The 20,899-nt window shown below is 44.5% G+C and overlaps 2 protein-coding genes across 3 annotated transcripts; one reads left to right on the plus strand and one right to left on the minus strand.

The window, feature by feature from the left end:
- Positions 1-465: 465 nt before the first annotated feature.
- LOC140279369 (GTPase IMAP family member 8-like) lies at positions 466-6,488 on the plus strand. Its single transcript, XM_072374480.1, has 3 exons — positions 466-565; positions 4,302-5,151; positions 5,708-6,488. The coding sequence occupies exons 1-3, from the start codon at positions 466-468 to the stop codon at positions 6,486-6,488; spliced, it is 1,731 nt and encodes a 576-aa protein (XP_072230581.1).
- Positions 6,489-6,983: 495 nt separating this feature from the next.
- Positions 6,984-19,310, minus strand: mat2b (methionine adenosyltransferase 2 non-catalytic beta subunit methionine). Of its 2 annotated transcripts, none has more exons than XM_072374947.1 (8): positions 19,134-19,310; positions 18,333-18,527; positions 17,514-17,628; positions 16,519-16,671; positions 15,462-15,658; positions 15,276-15,389; positions 8,546-8,741; positions 6,984-7,383 (listed from the first exon to the last, which is right to left on the minus strand). In XM_072374947.1, exons 1-7 carry the CDS (start codon positions 19,161-19,163, stop codon positions 8,568-8,570), a joined length of 978 nt encoding a protein of 325 aa, XP_072231048.1. In that variant the 5' UTR covers positions 19,164-19,310; the 3' UTR covers positions 6,984-7,383; positions 8,546-8,567. The 2 variants fall into 2 exon arrangements, with proteins under 2 accessions (XP_072231048.1, XP_072231047.1); XM_072374946.1 differs by lacking the exon at positions 19,134-19,310 and adding an exon at positions 18,734-18,897.
- Between the last annotated feature and the right edge of the window lie 1,589 nt (positions 19,311-20,899).

Here is a 20,899-nt window from a genome sequence, read left to right on the forward strand (position 1 = left end):
AGCTGATTGGACACAAAGATACTCCTGATCTCACAAACAACGAAACTCTCTACCATCTCACAGGATACATAAAGTAAAAAAAGTAATTCGTTCCAACATCTTCGATGGATGCCAAAGTGCAATTAAGCAAAATGATGAGTCTGGAAGAGGATCATGGTACCTTATTCACGCTGAAGGAATTCAAACCAGGAGTGTTCAGTGGGCCATCACATGAGGCCTTCAGTCTGGGCCAGAAAACTGAGGAGCTTTTTCAAAAAAGGTCCAGTGCATCTTTCATGGAACTCCCAAATGCCATGGATACTACAAAGAGAAATAACCAGCAGATTCATCAGGCTGAGACCGAGAGTTGCAGCAAAGCATCTCTTGAATGTCCAAAGCTGGGCATCTTGGAAGTAAAAGCCAGGCAAAAAACATGAAGAAAATATAGCTGCAAGCAGCGATGGGGGGGCCCAGGCAGGCAAGCCAATGGCTGCTCAGGAAGGCGTCATGAGTCCATCCTCCAGGTTTGGCATCGATGCATCGCAGGGATATGGCCTCACTTCCTGTTTGGCGGCGGCGGCGCTGAGTTTGATTGGCTGCTACGGAAAAACCTAACCCCCAAAATAGAAAAATCCACACAATAACTTTAACTGAAACATATGAAATAATTACTGATCTTCACAATCACGTTTTTCTTTACTGATAATCACATTTATGCTGCCGTCTCTGAGGCTTCGTCTTCAATAACAATAACACAACTCGAAGTAAATGAACCATATCAGACCTACAAATACCTGCAGGTGGTCTGCCAACCGAGCACAGGAAGGGACAGAGCCGTCTCTCCTTCCTCCGACGGGTCATTTTAAATCCTAAACTATGATATTTCAAAAAGTTGACTGAGACAGTAAAAGGTGAATGTCTTGAGACCCATTTAGACCCCTCGCTCCCACATTAGCAAGCTGCAGCTAAACTACAACTAGCTGCTTAACGCGGTTAAGTAACTAAAAGTTAACTTACTTAATTAGTTAAAGAGCAGCTAATGCTACAACAAAAAGTAAAGAGAACAGGGTGAGGAAAAGTGCTATTCATCCAAACTCAAGGTTATTATCATTTGGGATTTTCCATTTTAGTTTAGTTTTATTTCATTTTGACTTTTTTCCCTCCAATTCAGTTAGTTTTAAGTGTGGGTTTGCTAGTTTTATATATTTAGTTTAGTTTTTTCACTTTGGGGTATTTGTCAGGTGCAGGATTAAAAAAGGTCAGAGTGAGTATTGTTTTATTTATTATAATCGTTCTCAATAAACACGCTAACCAGGGCGTCTTCCTGCAGTAACCAGCAGCTAATCGGTCGTCTTCTTCGCTGCTACCTGCGCGGGATGTTGCTCCGGCGGCGGACTCAAAGAAGCTAGCTTGTTTTGGACATTAGCCGCCTTAAAAGGTCTATCAACGATTAAAATCATCACAACTCACTGAATTTTCAATCCGTTTAGTTTAATATAAATTTCAGACATATATTTGTGATACAACATAGATTGATTTGCTTATATATATATATTTTAATTGATATCATACATACATTAGAAATGTGATTATTTAGACAAAGATTTCAGGTATTTAAGGATAACTCAATCATGCGTCGTTGTTTTAAAATAACAGTCTGTCTTCTCTGTTAATAGAATTAATAGAAGTGCATTTTAACATCAGGGAGGAGACGCTGAAGTTTTTAAAGGTTTATATCAGGGTTCATTACCCTAAAGGAACAACTTCTAATAGTGTATTTTATTATCATTTAGTGGGCGCTGCGTTGTGTTTGTGAAATATTAAGATTATATGAGAATTACATTCTTATCATGACACTAACTTTGCAAAGACGGTCAGGAACATTAAAAAGTGACGGTTTCACTCCTTCCTTTAAACAGCTGAGTCCAGTCCTGTCAAAGCCTGCTTTAAAGTGACAGCTGCAGACGTCCTTTGGGATTAAACCCCTCCTCCTGAGTGCTGCTGCCCATGCCTGCCTCCTCCAGTTATCTTTTATAAACCTGCACAAAACAGCTCCATCTGAACAACGCTCAGCTCTCCGAGCTTCTGGAGATACAGTTCAGGTTCATAACTTATGTTAGCGTTCACGTTGGTGCTGTGAAACTGATTCAATAGATCATTTAGGAACAACACGGCCTGCAGTTATATTCTGTGGCTGATTGCCAAATGTTCCTTTCATCATCTTACTGCTGTCTTACTCACAAAAACAGCTTCTGTTTTCTTGTCCTGACGTAAGTTAGTAATAAGCTAGTTTAATTTATCGTATCTTAAGAGATGCATCAAATTAAACTCGATCATAACAGTTAAATAATATAAAACAACTTCTTACTTGTGAAATGTTATTCCAAGTTTATTAGTTTCGGCGTTTCTTCCATCCGTAAGCAGCACAAAGTCTGGCATTTAGCCAGATGCACAGCTGTCAGACCTGCTTTCCCCAGTGCTGCTTCTGAGCTATGATGCACTCTGAATCCTGACTGAAACTCAGATTATTTCTGTGGAAATCATCACAAAGTTGAACTTTAGACAAAAAAGGGAGATTGGATATAGGTCGATAATTAGCCAACACTTCTGAATCAAGAGTAGGTTTTTTAAGTAAAGGTTTAATTACAGCAACCTTAAAAGTCTGAGGAACATATCCTGTCAACAAAGACCGATTGATCAAATCCAAAATGGAAGTATTGATTAAGGGGAAAACCTCCTTGAACAGTCTGGTTGGGATTGGGTCTAAAATACAAGTTGATGGTTTAGAAGAGACTATTGCTGTTGTTAGCTCAGAAAGATCAACTGGACAGAAACTGTCTAAATACAATTCAGGTTCTAAAGATATTCTAAAGCTGCTCTACTTGATGATCCATCAGTGATAATAATGGGAAGGATTCCATTAATCTTCTCTCTGATAGAAACTATTTGATTGATGAAGAATCTCATGAACCCTGCCTTAATCCTGACCAGCACATCTCGGTGCTTTCCCCAATATCTGACAAGCAAGCAGCAAAGTACGGCTGCAGCAGGAAGTGATGCAACACTCCTGAACGGATCGGCATGCTTCACAGATGAAATCACACATGCAGAAACCATCCGTTTCCACTTCCTGTGGCTCACCATGAGGCAGCGGGACAGTCCTCATCAAAACCAGTTTGCTGTGTTTTAATCTTTCTGTCTTTTGTTTCTCTTAGTTTAGTTCTTCACATACTCTGAATAACTGCAGCTGTTGAACAGGTCTATTCAGGTCCAACCGGTGCCACCGAAGCACAACAGTTGGTCTCCAACACACTGAGAAGGGAAAACTGCTGTCATTAAAGCAAAAACTATAACGAAGAAAGTCCAAAGTGTGCCTAAACTCTGTATTTTAATGTATTTATTATCTAAAACGTCATTGTTTTTTACCAGCTTATACTTGGTTTATTGTTCTTCCTCAGTGTTTTTAACTCCTCAGTGTGACACAGTTTGCATCCAGCTCCTTGTTTTCTGATGTTTCCTAATTAAACGCATCAAATCATTTTAAACACGCTTTCTTGTTAATAATCCTGTTAGAACTTGTTAATAGTCCTGTTAGAACTTGTTAATAATCCGGTTATAACTTGTTAATAGTCCTGTTAGAACTTGTTAATAGTCCTGTTAGAACTTGTTAATAGTCCTGTTAGAACTTGTTAATAGTCCTGTTAGAACTTGTTAATAGTCCTGTTAGAACTTGTTAATAGTCCTGTTAGAACTTGTTAATAGTCCTGTTAGAACTTGTTAATAGTCCTGTTAGAACTTGTTAATAGTCCTGTTAGAACTTGTTAATAATCCGGTTAGAACGTGTTAATAATCCGGTTAGAACTTGTTAATAATCCGGTTAGAACTTGTTAATAATCCGGTTAGAACTTGTTAATAATCCTGTTAGAACTTGTTAATAATCCTGTTAGAACTTGTTAATAATCCGGTTAGAACTTGTTAATAATCCTGTTAGAACTTGTTAATAATCCTGTTAGAACTTGTTAATAATCCTGTTAGAACTTGTTAATAATCCTGTTAGAACTTGTTAATAATCCTGTTAGAACTTGTTAATAATCCTGTTAGAACTTGTTAATAATCCTGTTAGAACTTGTTAATAATCCTGTTAGAACTTGTTAATAATCCTGTTAGAACTTGTTAATAATCCTGTTAGAACTTGTTAATAATCCTGTTATAACACGGTTTGTCGTGAACTCTTACCTGTTGGATTGGATTTCAGAGGCTATGATGGATTTAGAGTTTTCAGTTTCTTAACAAAATAAAATCTTTGTGACATTCTCCAACAGATACAGAGGAACAACACCTCAGGATTGTGCTGGTCGGGAAAACCGGAGTCGGAAAAAGCGCCGCCGGAAACACGCTGTTAGGAAAAAGGGTTTTTCAGTCCAAGCTGTCGCCGTCTTCGCTGACCTCAGAGTGTCAGAAGGAAGCAGCGGAGTTCGGTGGTCAAACTGTGGCTGTGGTTGATACTCCGGGTCTGTTCGACACCAGTAAAACCGAAGCAGATGTGATTACAGAGATCGCCAGATGCATGTCGTACGCCTCGCCAGGGCCTCACGTGTTCCTGATTGTGCTCCAACCGGGAAGATTCACCAAAGAGGAGCAAGAGACGGTGAAAATCATCCAACAGATCTTTGGGGAGAAAGCAGGATGCTTCACTATGACCTTGTTCACTCATGGAGACGATCTGCAGGAGGAGCAACGCCCCATAGAAGAATTAATCAGAGAAAACTCTGCTCTCAACGCCTTCGTCAGTCAGTGTGGTGGAGGCTTTCACGTCTTCAACAACAGGGACAAGGACCCCTCTCAGGTCAGAGAGCTGCTGAAGAAGATCAACACCATGGTGCAGAGAAACGGAGGAAGATACTTCACCAACGAGATGTTCCAGGAGGCTGAGAGGGCCATCAAAGAAGAAATGGAGCGCCTTCAGAGAGAGAATCCAAACATGGGATTCAAGGAGGCCAGAAGACGGGCCGAGGAGGAGAACTCGTTCAGCCGGGCCGTGCGGCAGGGAGCAGCCATCGGGGCGGTGGCCGGGTTCCTGGGAGGTCCGCTGGGAGCCGCAGTGGGAGCAGCGCTCGGAGCTTTATTTGGAGCCATAAGCGGGGCGGTGCAGAAAAAGAAATGCAGCATCCAGTGATTATCCAGGCCAGCTCTCCTTTAGCTTCTGTCAGCGACGCCACACAGAAGCAAGGGAATATAAGCAGAACCAGGGTCCTCTTCTCACATTTTCTGTACTCTTCTTCAGAGATGAGATGCTCCAGCATTCATCAAATACTAATCGATTATTCATCTGCAAAACACTGGGTGGAAATGACCTGGTTTCACTGGCTGTTGTCAGATATATGAGCAGAGAAGAAAGAAATGTGATAATATACATGATTATATGTGTGATATCCTAAGCATACTGATCTGCCACAATGAGCCTACAGAAGAACTCCAGAGAGGAGTCTGCAGTACTTTGTGAAAAACCTTGAATGGTCCTTTATGTAAACTCTGCACATCTTATTGTTCCTTCATATCAATAAATATGAAAATCCCAAAAGACAAGCTGCATCACATCCTTTGTTCATCTATTTTAGTTTTATTGAGGTTGAAATGATTAAATGCGACCCTTTGACTGTTAGAGTTAAAGGTTGTTTCCAGGGCATACTTCAGAGGTGACTGAGTGAAAGCTGCTGATCCGAGCCTGACGCTCTGTGTTGTTTCCAGGCTCAGACCTCAGAGTGGTGCTGGTGGGGCAGGAGAGAGTGGGGAAGAGCTCAGCTGGAAACACCATCCTGGGACAGAAGGAGTTCGACTGCAGGTTCAGCTGCACGCCTCTGACTCTGAGCAGTAAGAAGGTGGAGGGCGAAGCCGCCGGCCGCAGAGTGTCTGTGGTGGACACCCCCGGACTCTTCAGCACTCAGCTGTCTGCAGCGCAGGTGAAAGCCGAGCTGATCAAAGCAGTCCAGCTGAGCTCTCCGGGTCCTCACGCCTTCCTCCTCACAGTCCAGCTGGGAAGGTTCACCCCGCAGGAACAGAGCGGGCTGCAGACCCTGCAGCAGATGCTGAGCCCTGAAGTCTCCAAACACACCGTGCTGCTGTTCAGCTACGGAGAGCGGCTGGAAGACACCGACATCCAGCAGTTCATCGGAGAGGACGCCAACCTGCAGAGGCTGCTGAAGAGCTGCAGCGGCCGGTACCATGTGTTCAACAACAAGCAGATGGGGGACCGGAGGCAGGTCCAGGGGCTGCTGGAGAAGATAGACTCCGTCTCACAGGGAGGAAGCCTGTTCTACGAGTCATGGCGAGCTGTGGAGAGCGCCATGACCAGAGTCTGCAGGACCATTCGCCACGGCTGCTACACATTCATGCACAACGTCTACTACATGATGAGGAGGGGGGAGACGCTGAGAGAGCGCGATGGGGGCACTGAAAGAAGAAAGATGCCTGGGGAAGAAAGGAGGAAAAGAAAGGGACCACAGAAATGAAAGAAAAGGGGGAAACAAGGAGAGAGGAAACCTTTGAATGTGACCTTTCTAACTCCAGAACCGCTCAGACGAGTTCAATGCAACACATTAAATAAACATATTCTAAGATCATTGCTTTCACGGTTCCTTCACTGATGCCTGTAGGTTAAGTTGAGCTGTAGTGAAGTTAATCCCCTCATCAGGCTCAACTCCTGAGGCCTGACATTTTCAGCATCTCCTCCGTGTGTTTACTGTTCTTATGCACAGCCCTCATGTTGGGGGCTGAGAAACTATTTCTGTGGGTTCTAATGATGTCATTTGGGCAGCCAAATATCTTTCTCATGATTGTACTATGTCGACTAATAAAGATAAATGTGGGAAAAAAAGAACCAAGTTGAACGAGTCCTGCCCGAGGAGACAGAAAACAGATGTTAAACAGATGTTAAACAGATGTTAAACAGATGTAAGCTGCAGAAAATAACCAACATCCGTTTACAGACAGAAACTCCGGTCAGATTCAGAGCTCCTGATCTTTATTGTTCAGCTGATATTAACATGAACAAACCTTTCATTCACTGTTCAGCTCATTCATCCAGTGTTTGTTTGTTTTACAGAAAATGATCTTATTCAGTTTTTAACCTGATGATCTGCATCAGTTTTTACCCACCAACACGTGTTCACTTACTTAGAGTCTAATAACAGAAACTAAACTGTAACCTCACTTTGGATCAAAGAACTCAAACAGTTTTTAGTTGGTTCAGAACTGCGTGACTCCAGTTTCCACACCAAGATGACATGTGAACGCAGCTCTGAACTCGCTCAGCCTGCAGGCAGAACTCAGGGCAGAAAGGTTCAGCGGCAGGCAAAGGTTTGGGCACCAAGCTCAGAATCTCCTCCTTGGGACTGTTTCCAAACACTGAAACAGAAAAATGTTCACATTTTAGTAGGCGTATGATTTTTTTTGTTTTGAATCATTTAAATCAATTACAAAAGTTAATGAAATATAGATCTTGGCCGAAAAGCAGCTCCTCTGGAAGGTAAAAATAACAGAAGGCTGGTGGGAGGAACGGAAACAAAGGTTTGACCAGCGTCCGACTCTGCTGCCACACGTGCACTGATGTGCATGAGCATACACGTCTGCAGGCACATTATAAACACAAGGAAACTGACGGAAAACAGCTGTGGGGACTGTCATCATCCAAAATACAAATATAAGCATATCCAGATATAAGAGCAGGTGAGAATTAATGTTTCTGAAATATAGAAAGAAATTTATTCTGAAATAACTGAATAGTGTGTGAAATAAATACATTTTCCCTTAAATTCAATTGATACATTCATTTCCTTAAAATGACTTATTTATTCTAACCGACTTTATAACGTTTTTACTTCTGTTATTTCCCTGTTTTTACATTTATGTTCTGCCTTGTATGCAAATGAGGGGGCGGTCATCCGAAGCCTGTCAGCACTCAGCTGCTCACCTATTGGTCGATTATTGGTCTGCACAGACAACAGATTGTTCTGTTAGTCACTGATCGGTAGCAGTTTTTATAAAGTTTGAAGAAACTGTTGTCCTGGCTACAAGCTAAACTAGCCGCTAGCACTGTTAGCTTTCCCCACCATGACACCGACAGTTCACCCCCCTAATTAGCATAATGAGGCAGAAAATTCACACGGAAATGTAAAAACAGGGAAATGTTCAAAGAAAACAGAAATAAATGGGCTTGGGGAAATAACGACCACTCCGGTCGTTTGGAGTCTGCAACACTAAGCTGAGGATGTTTTATGAGTCTGTGGTGGTCAGCGCCATGTGTTGGGGGGGGGGGGGGGGGGGGCAGCTTCAAGGTGGCCGACTTATTGAGCATTAAACGGAAATGTTTTGTCTTTATGCTTCTTCTGCTGACTGGTATTCACCCAAATCCTGGTCCCCCAGTTACATGTAGCACGCCATCCGATTTAAAAACGTCTGGTTTGCATATCATTCATGGAAATGCTCGCAGTCTGCTTTCTAACATGAAAATGGATAAGCTAAAACTTTGTCATGAGTAAATCACTGACAAGTTCAAAGAAACGTTTACCTGCCACCTTCTACTATCTGCCTCAGTGGAAGACCGTCTGTTTCCAGCGCTTGTCGGGTGAGAACGGCCACAGACAGTCAGCGATGGCGGCGATGAACGGGCGCGGCTCGACGCTCAGGTTCAGCAGCTCCAGACGAGAACAGTTTAACTGACTGTTCATTGGACGAGGAGCCGATCCCGCCGGCACCTCCATCAGCTGCAAGGGCAAAAAGCGTTGGTACAAGTGCATCAGAGCTACATCAGAGCTACATCTGCAGAATAACTACATCAGAACTACATCTGCAGAGTAACTGCATCAGAGCTACATCTGCAGAATAACTGCATCAGAGCTACATCTGCAGAGTAACTGCATCAGAGCTACATCTGCAGAGTAACTGCATCAGAGCTACATCTGCAGAGTAACTGCATCAGAGCTACATCTGCAGAATAACTGCATCAGAGCTACATCTGCAGAGTAACTACATCAGAGCTACATCTGCAGAGTAACTGCATCAGAGCTACATCTGCAGAGTAACTGCATCAGAGCTACATCTGCAGAGTAACTGCATCAGAGCTACATCTGCAGAGTAACTGCCTCAGAGCTACATCTGCAGAGTAACTGCATCAGAGCTACATCTGCAGAGTAACTGCATCAGAACTACATCTGCAGAGTAACTGCATCAGAGCTACATCTGCAGAGTAACTGCATCAGAGCTACATCTGCAGAATAACTGCATCAGAGCTACATCTGCAGAGTAACTGCATCAGAGCTACATCTGCAGAGTAACTGCATCAGAGCTACATCTGCAGAATAACTGCATCAGAGCTACATCTGCAGAGTAACTGCATCAGAGCTACATCTGCAGAGTAACTGCATCAGAGCTACATCTGCAGAATAACTGCATCAGAGCTACATCTGCAGAGTAACTGCATCAGAACTACATCAGAACTACATCTGCAGAGTAACTGCATCAGAGCTACATCTGCAGAGTAACTGCATCAGAACTACATCAGAACTACATCTGCAGAGTAACTACATCAGAGCTACATCTGCAGAGTAACTGCATCAGAGCTACATCTGCAGAGTAACTGCATCAGAGCTACATCTGCAGAGTAACTGCATCAGAGCTACATCTGCAGAATAACTGCATCAGAGCTACATCTGCAGAGTAACTGCATCAGAGCTACATCTGCAGAGTAACTGCATCAGAGCTACATCTGCAGAGTAACTGCATCAGAGCTACATCTGTAGAGTAACTGCATCAGAGCTACATCTGCAGAGTAACTGCATCAGAGCTACATCTGCAGAATAACTGCATCAGAGCTACATCTGCAGAGTAACTGCATCAGAGCTACATCTGCAGAATAACTGCATCAGAGCTACATCTGCAGAGTAACTGCATCAGAGCTACATCTGCAGAGTAACTGCATCAGAGCTACATCTGCAGAGTAACTGCATCAGAGCTACATCTGCAGAGTAACTGCATCAGAGCTACATCTGCAGAGTAACTGCATCAGAGCTACATCTGCAGAGTAACTGCATCAGAGCTACATCTGCAGAGTAACTGCATCAGAGCTACATCTGCAGAGTAACTGCATCAGAGCTACATCTGCAGAGTAACTGCATCAGAGCTACATCTGCAGAGTAACTGCATCAGAGCTACATCTGCAGAGTAACTGCATCAGAGCTACATCAGAACTACATCTGCAGAGTAACTGCATCAGAACTACATCAGAACTACATCTGCAGAGTAACTGCATCAGAGCTACATCTGCAGAGTAACTGCATCAGAGCTACATCTGTAGAGTAACTGCATCAGAGCTACATCTGCAGAGTAACTGCATCAGAGCTACATCTGCAGAATAACTGCATCAGAGCTACATCTGCAGAGTAACTGCATCAGAGCTACATCTGCAGAATAACTGCATCAGAGCTACATCTGCAGAGTAACTGCATCAGAGCTACATCTGCAGAGTAACTGCATCAGAGCTACATCTGCAGAGTAACTGCATCGGAGCTACATCTGCAGAGTAACTGCATCGGAGCTACATCTGCAGAGTAACTGCATCAGAGCTACATCTGCAGAGTAACTGCATCAGAGCTACATCTGCAGAGTAACTGCATCAGAGCTACATCTGCAGAGTAACTGCATCAGAGCTACATCTGCAGAATAACTGCATCAGAGCTACATCTGCAGAGTAACTGCATCAGAGCTACATCTGCAGAGTAACTGCATCGGAGCTACATCTGCAGAGTAACTGCATCAGAGCTACATCTGCAGAGTAACTGCATCAGAGCTACATCAGAACTACATCTGCAGAGTAACTGCATCAGAGCTACATCTGCAGAGTAACTGCATCAGAACTACATCAGAACTACATCTGCAGAGTAACTGCATCAGAACTACATCAGAACTACATCTGCAGAGTAACTGCATCAGAGCTACATCTGCAGAGAAACTGCATCAGAGCTACATCTGCAGAGTAACTACATCAGAGCTACATCTGCAGAGTAACTGCATCAGAGCTACATCTGCAGAGTAACTGCATCAGAGCTACATCTGCAGAGTAACTGCATCAGAGCTACATCTGCAGAGTAACTGCATCAGAACTACATCTGCAGAGTAACTGCATCAGAGCTACATCTGCAGAGTAACTGCATCAGAGCTACATCTGCAGAGTAACTACATCAGAACTGCATCAGAGCTACATCTGCAGAGTAACTGCATCAGAGCTACATCTGCAGAGTAACTGCATCAGAGCTACATCTGCAGAGTAACTGCATCAGAGCTACATCTGCAGAGTAACTGCATCAGAGCTACATCTGCAGAGTAACTGCATCAGAGCTACATCAGAACTACATCTGCAGAGTAACTGCATCAGAGCTACATCTGCAGAGTAACTGCCTCAGAGCTACATCTGCAGAGTAACTGCATCAGAGCTACATCTGCAGAGTAACTGCATCAGAACTACATCTGCAGAGTAACTGCATCAGAGCTACATCTGCAGAGTAACTGCATCAGAACTACATCTGCAGAGTAACTGCATCAGAGCTACATCTGCAGAATAACTGCATCAGAGCTACATCTGCAGAATAACTGCATCAGAGCTACATCTGCAGAGTAACTGCATCAGAGCTACATCTGCAGAGTAACTGCATCAGAGCTACATCTGCAGAATAACTGCATCAGAGCTACATCTGCAGAGTAACTGCATCAGAGCTACATCTGCAGAGTAACTGCATCAGAGCTACATCTGCAGAATAACTGCATCAGAGCTACATCTGCAGAGTAACTGCATCAGAACTACATCAGAACTACATCTGCAGAGTAACTGCATCAGAGCTACATCTGCAGAGTAACTGCATCAGAGCTACATCTGCAGAGTAACTGCATCAGAACTACATCTGCAGAGTAACTGCATCAGAGCTACATCTGCAGAATAACTGCATCAGAGCTACATCTGCAGAGTAACTGCATCAGAGCTACATCTGCAGAGTAACTGCATCAGAGCTACATCTGCAGAATAACTGCATCAGAGCTACATCTGCAGAATAACTGCATCAGAGCTACATCTGCAGAGTAACTGCATCAGAGCTACATCTGCAGAGTAACTGCATCAGAGCTACATCTGCAGAATAACTGCATCAGAGCTACATCTGCAGAGTAACTGCATCAGAACTACATCAGAACTACATCTGCAGAGTAACTGCATCAGAGCTACATCTGCAGAGTAACTGCATCAGAGCTACATCTGCAGAGTAACTGCATCAGAGCTACATCTGCAGAGTAACTGCATCAGAACTACATCTGCAGAGTAACGGCATCAGAGCTACATCTGCAGAGTAACTGCATCAGAGCTACATCTGCAGAGTAACTGCTGTCCTGATCCAGCCTGCACAGGGAGGAAAGGCTGAGCTATGAGAAGTGGACTGAAAATCAGTGGCAACAGGTCATGTTGCTTTCGTCAACAATAAAAATATCATCAACGAAACTTTATCACATGACCAAAACGAGACCACGTACACGTTTGCTCTGCACACCACCACTGACCCACCTCAGTTCAAAGCCAAATTAAAAACATTATTTGGGCTGGCTTTTCACTGAAGCTGTGGCGAACCTTTTTCTTGTTGTTGACCTGCTTTTGGAGTTGTGAAGCACTTTGGTCAATCTCTGGTTGTTTTAAGGTGCTATAGAAATAAATGATGGATTGAGACAAGACGCAACATAAATGTTGGTCATTCGACGATAACTAAAATTAAATATCTAATGCAATACTGTTGACAAATAAAAACGAGACTAAATGTGGTTTACAAAATAAAAAATACTGCTAAAATGTCTCTTCATTTTCATTGACTAAAATGAGAGGAGGCGAAACGTTATGAAATGGACGTTATTTCGTCTGGTTCCTGTTATTATTTTGCAGTATTTCTGTTTCCTGTGTCTCACGGTCACTTTCTCAACTGGCAGCTGCGGTGGCACAGAGAAAGGCAGCGATGGTCGGCCAGGCGCCGTTCGTCATTACTTCTAACATGTTTGGTTAGTAAAATAAATATGTTGTAAATTCAAATCAGAGCGTCTTCCGTGTGTGGAATGGATGTATTCTTGAGTCTATAAGGTAACAATAATATAACTAGAAAATTTCTGAAGAAATTTTGATGGGTGCCAAGCTGCTGCCCGTCCACACAGAGACATATGAGTTAATGTGCTGAGTGTTGAAGGTCAAATTGAAGGTCAACCATTATATGATCATAATCCAGTCTGAAATATGATTGATGCTTGCTCTGGTGAAATCTGCCTGCTTTAGACACATAAGGCCCGGTTGATCTGTTCAGAATAATGGAAAACATATGAGTGAATGCGCGCATTTGTCTCATCAGGGGCTGGCATGAACCTGTTAATCTGTTCAGATCTGCCCTCATCAGCTGTGATAGAACAGGGCAGCCATCTTGGGTGTGGTCAGCATTAGTTGCTATGGGCAACAGCTGTGCCTGCCAACTGCCAAATCTGCACCTCACTTTGTCCCCTTAAAATCATGGGGTTTTCATATTGATGCACAAGTCTGGAACAAACGGTCGCTATTCGAAAAGTAGAAGTCGTATCCGAATAATTCTTTCACCGTGAGCGCCAGAAGGGACGGGGGAAGCCAGCGGTGTCATTTTTATTCTTCTTCCCCCGTGGCTCCTTTATTATGGCAGTTTTAAAATGATTTTTCACACTGATTTCAGGGCTCGGCCGTTTTATAATGGGATTTAATGTTCCCTCTCTGCGCTCAGAGGGGATTTGTGAGAAATCTGTGAGGCCCAGCTCAATGACAGTCACATTGGGTGAAAGACAACTAAAATACCTACGTTTTGATGTATAATTTATCCAGATCAGGCAGATATTTTGGACGTGAGAGGCATTTGTTCGAGAAATTTTTTTAAAAAGATTTTTAGAGTGAGGATTAGAGTGTAACCGACATGAGACGACCTCCTCTGGACACCTAAAACGTAAACTGCCGTTGTGTCAAAGCCGTATAAGCTATTAACAAGCCCTTTACCACAGTTAAAGCTGAGTCTTTCCTGTCACACACAAACTTTGAATGATGTGTGTGTGACCATGTATGGCTGAGTTACGAGGCCTCCAATGTGAGGCATCTTTTAGGCCTTCTCCATTCATTTTCCCATTGACAATTTTCCCGCTTTTTCCCCATTTATCCGCTATTCCTTTCGAGTAATGAGAGAGAAAAATACAAGCACACTTCTGCCCATCGGCGCGCACGTAGCAATGCGTTTTTTATTTTAGTCGGACCTTCGCTGCTGGACGAGTAGCGCGCCAAAAACGTGACGGAAACGGAAAAATAATAAGTATTCACAATAGTAATATGTGGGCCCTGCCTTTGGCATTGGCACCCATAATAAAAAGAAAACCTTGTTTGAATTGTGAAATGGGTTTGGCTAAAAGAAAATTTTGCTTCCATCTATACAACAAGGTAGATACTATATTGGCTGGGTTAAATAGAATTGCATTACTAAAAAGAGACTGAAATACAATTTTTATCGACTAAAACTAGACTAAAATAATCACGGATAATAAAATAAGACTAAAATGCTCAGACAAATCTGACTAGACTAAAAAGAGTATGAACGTGACTAAAACTAATAAAAATTAAAATGACAGCTTGACACAAAGACTAAAATTAAAACAGGCTGCCAAAAACAACACTAGCAACAGGTCTTATGGAGGGATGAATCCTCCCCAGAGCCCGGACCTCAACATTATTGAAGCAGTGTGGGATCATCTGACAGAGAACGGAACAAAAGGCAGCCCACATCCAAAGAAGAGCTTTGGGATGTCCTTCAAGAAGCCTGGAGAACTATTCCTGAAGACTCCTTAAAGAAATGACAGAAAGCTGGTCTCAGAGGGTTCAGGCTGTGTTGGAGAATAAAGGAGCTCAGACCAGAGATTCACTTTAAAGCTGCTGAGAACTGAGAAAAACTCTGTTTCTGCCTCAGATTCTGGGTTTATGTTCATGTTTGAACATGTTTCAGTGAATCTCTGCAGCTGGTTTTATGGAAACGTTTAAATAAACTCGGGCTGGATCAGGACTTTGAACAGAACTGTAGGCCCACGTCAGTTGAACATGTACTCCACAACACTCAGAAATGATAACATTTCAACTTGAATTATTTTTCTTGATACATAATCAATTATTTCAGAATTCAAATGTTTTCAGAGGAATTTTCTTAAAGAGTCTGAAGGAGACTTACAGGTATCAGGTGGTTGGATGGCAGGTTGAAGGCCTGCGCCATGGCAATGGCCATCTCATACTTGGTCATCTGCTCTTTACCTGAAAAATGGAAGATTCCTCTGATGGATGGGTCCTAAAGGTGAGACAGACAGGTGAGCCACAGGTGAGACAGAATGATAGGTGAGACGGGTCTGTGGACACCCACCTGTCTGGCTCTCTCAGCCAGCTTCCTGCAGACAGTGGCCACGTTTCGGGTGTCAGTGGGGAACCTCTGCTGGCAGTGGTCGAGCGTGCTGCTGTCTTCCGTTGCCTCCTGAACTTTTAGCCAAAGTGACGTCACAGCGCTCTCCGTCACAGACTCCACCTCCCCGAACAGAACCGGAACACGCAGAATGAGAGCACCTGAGAAGGTTGATGGAACTGATCAATACTTTCAGTCCTGCAAAGCACAAATTCAGTCAAACAGTGGCAAACGCCCTTAACTGAGTGCAGCTGACAGATGCTAATTATACCTGCAGGATGCTAACCGTACCTACAGGATGCTAACTGTACCTGCAGGTTGCTAACCGTACCTGCAGGATGCTAAACGTACCTAAATGATGCAACTGTACCTGCAGGATGCTAAACGTACCTAAATGATGCAACTGTACCTGCAGGATGCTAACTGTACCTGCAGGATGCTAACTGTACCTGCAGGATGCTAACTGTACCTGCAGGTTGCTAACTGTACCTGCAGGATGCTAACTGTACCTGCAGGATGCTAACTGTACCTGCAGGATGCTAACTGTACCTGCAGGATGCTAACTGTACCTGCAGGATGCTAAACGTACCTAAATGATGCAACTGTACCTGCAGGATGCTAAACGTACCTAAATGATGCAACTGTACCTGCAGGTTGCGAACTGTACCTGCAGGATGCTAACTGTACCTGCAGGATGCTAACTGTACCTGCAGGATGCTAACTGTACCTGCAGGTTGCTAACTGTACCTGCAGGTTGCTAACTGTACCTGCAGGTTGCTAACTGTACCTGCAGGATGCTAACTGTACCTGCAGGATGCTAACTGTACCTGCAGGATGCTAACTGTACCTGCAGGATGCTAACTGTACCTGCAGGATGCTAACTGTACCTGCAGTATGCTAACTGTACCTGCAGGATGCTAACTGTACCTTACTGTCTGTACATACACCTGAGCAGCTTGACCGTGCATCATGACTATGTGGGAAGCATTAGATATCCGTTACTGGGTGAGGTGACAGGTACCTGGACAGTGTCTCTGGACCTCTCTTTCTCCCTCCAGTTTGCTTCGTCCGTACATGTTGAGAGGGTTTGGACAGTCGTCTTCTCCATACGGAGGATTTCTGCCATCAAATACATAGTCGGTGCTGATGTAGAGGAGCAGAGCTCCAACCACAGCTGCAGGAGAACATGGTACAAATATTTACCCACAATCCATACAACAGGATCAATATGAAGCTAATATGAAGACCAAATTTAAACTCTTTTGGACAGTTCCGCTTCAGCAGTTATTCTTAATTCAATTGTAACCCCTGATTACTGGACATATTAAATAAATACATAACAATTTTATTTACACAATTTTATCATACATTTTTAAGTGTAAGCATAACAACAGTCCCCTGATCTAAAAGGCTGTGTAGAAGCAGCTGATCACTCTCAGAGCTGCAGCTAAAGAGACTCCCGGAGTCAGAGACAGACCAACAGAAAAGAAAAAGAAAGAAGAAGAAACCCTCCTGGAACAGTAACTATCCTGCTGTTTTAAATCAAAGACCCTTTAAACAATACTCCGTCACAAAGTAGTCCTGGAACTAAAAAGAAAAGTAGCTCAGTGACTGTCAAGAAAAAAATAACCGTTAGCAAAGGCTGCCGTTAGCAGAGGCTGCCGTTGGCAGAGGCTGCCGTTAGCAAAGGCTGCCGTTAGCAAAGGCTGCCGTTGGCAGAGGCTACCGTTAGCAAAGGCTGCCGTTGGCAGAGGCTACCGTTAGCAGAGGCTGCCGTTGGCAGAGGCTGCCGTTGGCAGAGGCTGCCGTTAGCAAAGGCTGCCGTTAGCAAAGGCTAACGCTAAACATCAACGGCTATAACGTTAGCATTGGGTTAAAAAACAACAACAACACAAAGAGGTGTCATTGGACACCAACGAAGCTTTGATCAGAGATACATCAACAACATCTCAGCTGCCGCCATGAGGAACAGCAGGGAGGCGTGTTTTCAGCGCCTGTAATGACATCATCACTGACCTGCCTCCTTTGCTAGCGTGCTGCTAGCCTGAACATTCAGGTTGATTGTTGCTTCAGTGCATCTGTCCACAACATCTGGGCGTCTCTCTGCTGCACAGTGGACGATCAGGTCAGGCTGCGGACACGAAACAACTTTCATCAAACAAGTTACTGATCCACAGTTATTGATCCGAGCCGCAGCCTCACAGCTACCGATCCGAGCTTCAGTTACCGAGCCGCAGCCCCAGTTACCGATCCGAGCCGCAGCCTCACAGTTATTGATCCGAGCCGCAGCCTCACAGTTATTGATCCGAGCCGCAGCCTCACAGTTATTGATCCGAGCCTCAGTTACTGATCCACAGTTATTGATCCGAGCCGCAGCCTCACAGTTATTGATCCGAGCCGCAGCCTCACAGTTATTGATCCGAGCCGCAGCCTCACAGTTATTGATCCGAGCCTCAGTTACTGATCCACAGTTATTGATCCGAGCCGCAGCCTCACAGTTATTGATCCGAGCCGCAGCCTCACAGTTATTGATCCGAGCCTCAGTTACTGATCCGAGCCGCAGCCTCACAGCTACCCTGACCGACCGACCCCAACGGCCCCCCCACATCTAGCAGCTGAACAGCGTCTTTGCCCAGTTTGCCTGCACAGGACCCCCCCCCCTCCGATTAAAAGGTGGAAACTGTCACCACCTTTTAATCGTAATACTAATTGTACTCCCTGCAGTACCTTGTTCCCCTGCAGTACCTTGTTCTCCTGCAGTACCTTGTTCCCCTGCAGTACCTTGTTCCCCTGCAGTACCTTGTTCCCCTGCAGTACCTTGTTCCCCTGCAGTACCTTGTTCTCCTGCAGCAGCCTCCTGATGGCGTCCTCATCAGTGAGGTCACAGCGCAGGAAGCGTGGCCGGGCTCTCCGGTATCCGGTACCAATGACCATCCAGCCTCCGGTCTGGAACTCTCTGCAGACGGCTCGACCCAAAAGACCCGTTGCACCTGTGACCAGGACCCTGGGCCCCTGAACCAGAACCTCCTCCTGGAACAGAGACAAAGTCATTCATAATCAGACTCCTTCCAGTCTGAGGATCATAATATATATAAATATCTATAATAGTCAGAGCTGAGCTGGTCACCTACATGTGACATCATCCCTCAGTGCTGTCACGTGCTTTCGGCAGCCTATCAACACACGGACAGTTCTTGGTTTTTAAGTCAGATTCCCACACAGCACCTTCGGTTTACCTGAACGAGCTGCACGCGCCCGGGACTAAACAGGATCCTTAGCTCTGCGCCTGCGCGGCTCATCTCCGTCCTTTCGTCGATAATGTTTGTGATATTCGTTATTGAGGGCGTTCGTTTAATGTTCTGCTGCAGTCTCTCTTTACTTCCTGCTTCCGGTCAGATCAGCTGTTTGCCGTAAAGCAGCGTGACCTGATGCTAACTGTTAGCATGTTAGCCTCCAAGGAAGAAACTCAAACCGGAACTGAAAGCTTTTAAAATCTTCGTGTTGATTTCACGCGAAAAAACGGCCCTGAGGTCAGATTTAAAGGCACAGAAACGGAAGCAAACTGATCTCAGACCTGTTTTCCTGCGGTCACACTTTTTAAAACAGCATCTGCTGAAAACCAAAGCGTCGCTTTACCTTTGAAGCTGAGAACTCAAAGCCCGGCATCTGATCTCGACCCGTCCACAAGTCACTACAGAACCACTACAGAACCAGAACAGAACCAGTACAGAACCAGTACAGAACCAGAACAGAACCAGTACGAACACCTGGACCGCAGTGGAAACTTGCAGTGAACCTCGGTAGCATAAACTGCTGCTTCTTCTTTTAGGCTAATTGGTAGCTGGAAACTCCCTGACAGTTAAATACCGCCCCCTGCAGGACATCTTTACCTAAAAAGCATATAGAACAACTGTTGCTGCGAACAGTTCTGAGCATCAAACATATTGCAATGAGTAAATAAGAGCAATAAAAACATGGAAAATACAGAAAAATCTCCCACAGTCCTGCGCTGATGGAGGAGAAATGATTAATTACAGATTAATAAGGTCAGTGTCAGGTGTGGGGGACCAGGGGACTGATGACTGGGACAAGGCATTCATGGAATAAGGTGGACAATCTCACATTGTTGGGAATGCTACATGTGCAGCATTCCCAGTGAGAGGGGATATATCCAGAGGATGTGGTGTTGGATGTTCACCATAAAAAAGAAAACAAGTGGCGTAACCCTAACCCCCCCTTACATTAAATAACCTAAACTTCTGTATTGAATGTGGAACCAGAACAAAGACTGTTAAAGTGTTCACGAACACTGGCTTAGCAGCGAGGTGCATGCAACGATGTCTTCAAGTCCGGAGATCAGCAGGCTTAAACCGAGGCACGTCGGCATCAGAACCCCAGGCACAAACAGCACATCCAGGATCCCTTCAGCAGCAACAGCTGCAGGCATGCGTAGCTGGGGAGTCACAGGAAGGATGTCAAAGGCCCGCAGAGACCAGCCAGCAGAAATGTTTGGTTGGAACTAAACACATCCAAAACAAAGGAAATGGCCATGGACTTCAGCAGAACGAGCGACCTGAGAACCATCTACACTGACAGAGAAGAGGTAGAGAGGGTGGAGAGCTTTTTCTTGGGGTCCACAAACATCTCGCACCAGGTGGGGATGGCACCACAAAGACTCCTGGGAACGCCTGCCCTTTAGGTCCTGGGATAGTTCCCAGGAAGCGGAAAGACTCCACGGTGTCAGTTCTGGAGTCACAGAGGGTGACGGCAGTTGTATTTCATCCAGTTTGTTGGACAGGGAACGCAATTTAGAGAGAATTATTCCCGGTAACGGTGTGCGTAATCCGCGCTGGCGAAGCCCGTTTCCCTCTCCTCCGGCGTTTCACTGCGTGAGTAAAGGTGTAGGGAGAAGAAAAGTGGGGGATGAATACTCTGGTGACGTTCCCCTGATGTTCATGAGCTGTTCGCTGGTGAAAGAGCTCTGGGTACCACCGCAAAAAACAGAATTAAAGAGCAAAACAAAACAAAAAAGTGCGCACCAACACGCCGAGGCAGCCGTCCGCGGACGCTTTGAATGGTTCAATACTCAAAAATAAACGGACTCAATGAAAGCTTTGAACAGTTTTTTTCATTGTTCCTGCAACAGTGACAATAAATATATGTTTTATTCTATTCTATACAGCAACAAGGGGAACAACACCAGAGTGGAACGTCTCTGTGGATCAGCACCAGAGTACAGTGTCCACAACAGGGAGTTGGACACTTTCATGTGGCAATGCTCCATATAATAAACATCATTTGTGGACACTTATAAACAATAAACCTCACAAAAAAACAAAATATATAGCAATTCCTGCCTGAGATTGGAAATGAAAAATACATTACAACTGGTACTGAAAATA

This window comes from Leuresthes tenuis, unplaced genomic scaffold (genome assembly GCF_036924035.1).
Source record: "Leuresthes tenuis unplaced genomic scaffold, fLeuTen1.0.hap1 SCAF_21, whole genome shotgun sequence".
NCBI lineage: Eukaryota > Metazoa > Chordata > Actinopteri > Atheriniformes > Atherinopsidae > Leuresthes > Leuresthes tenuis.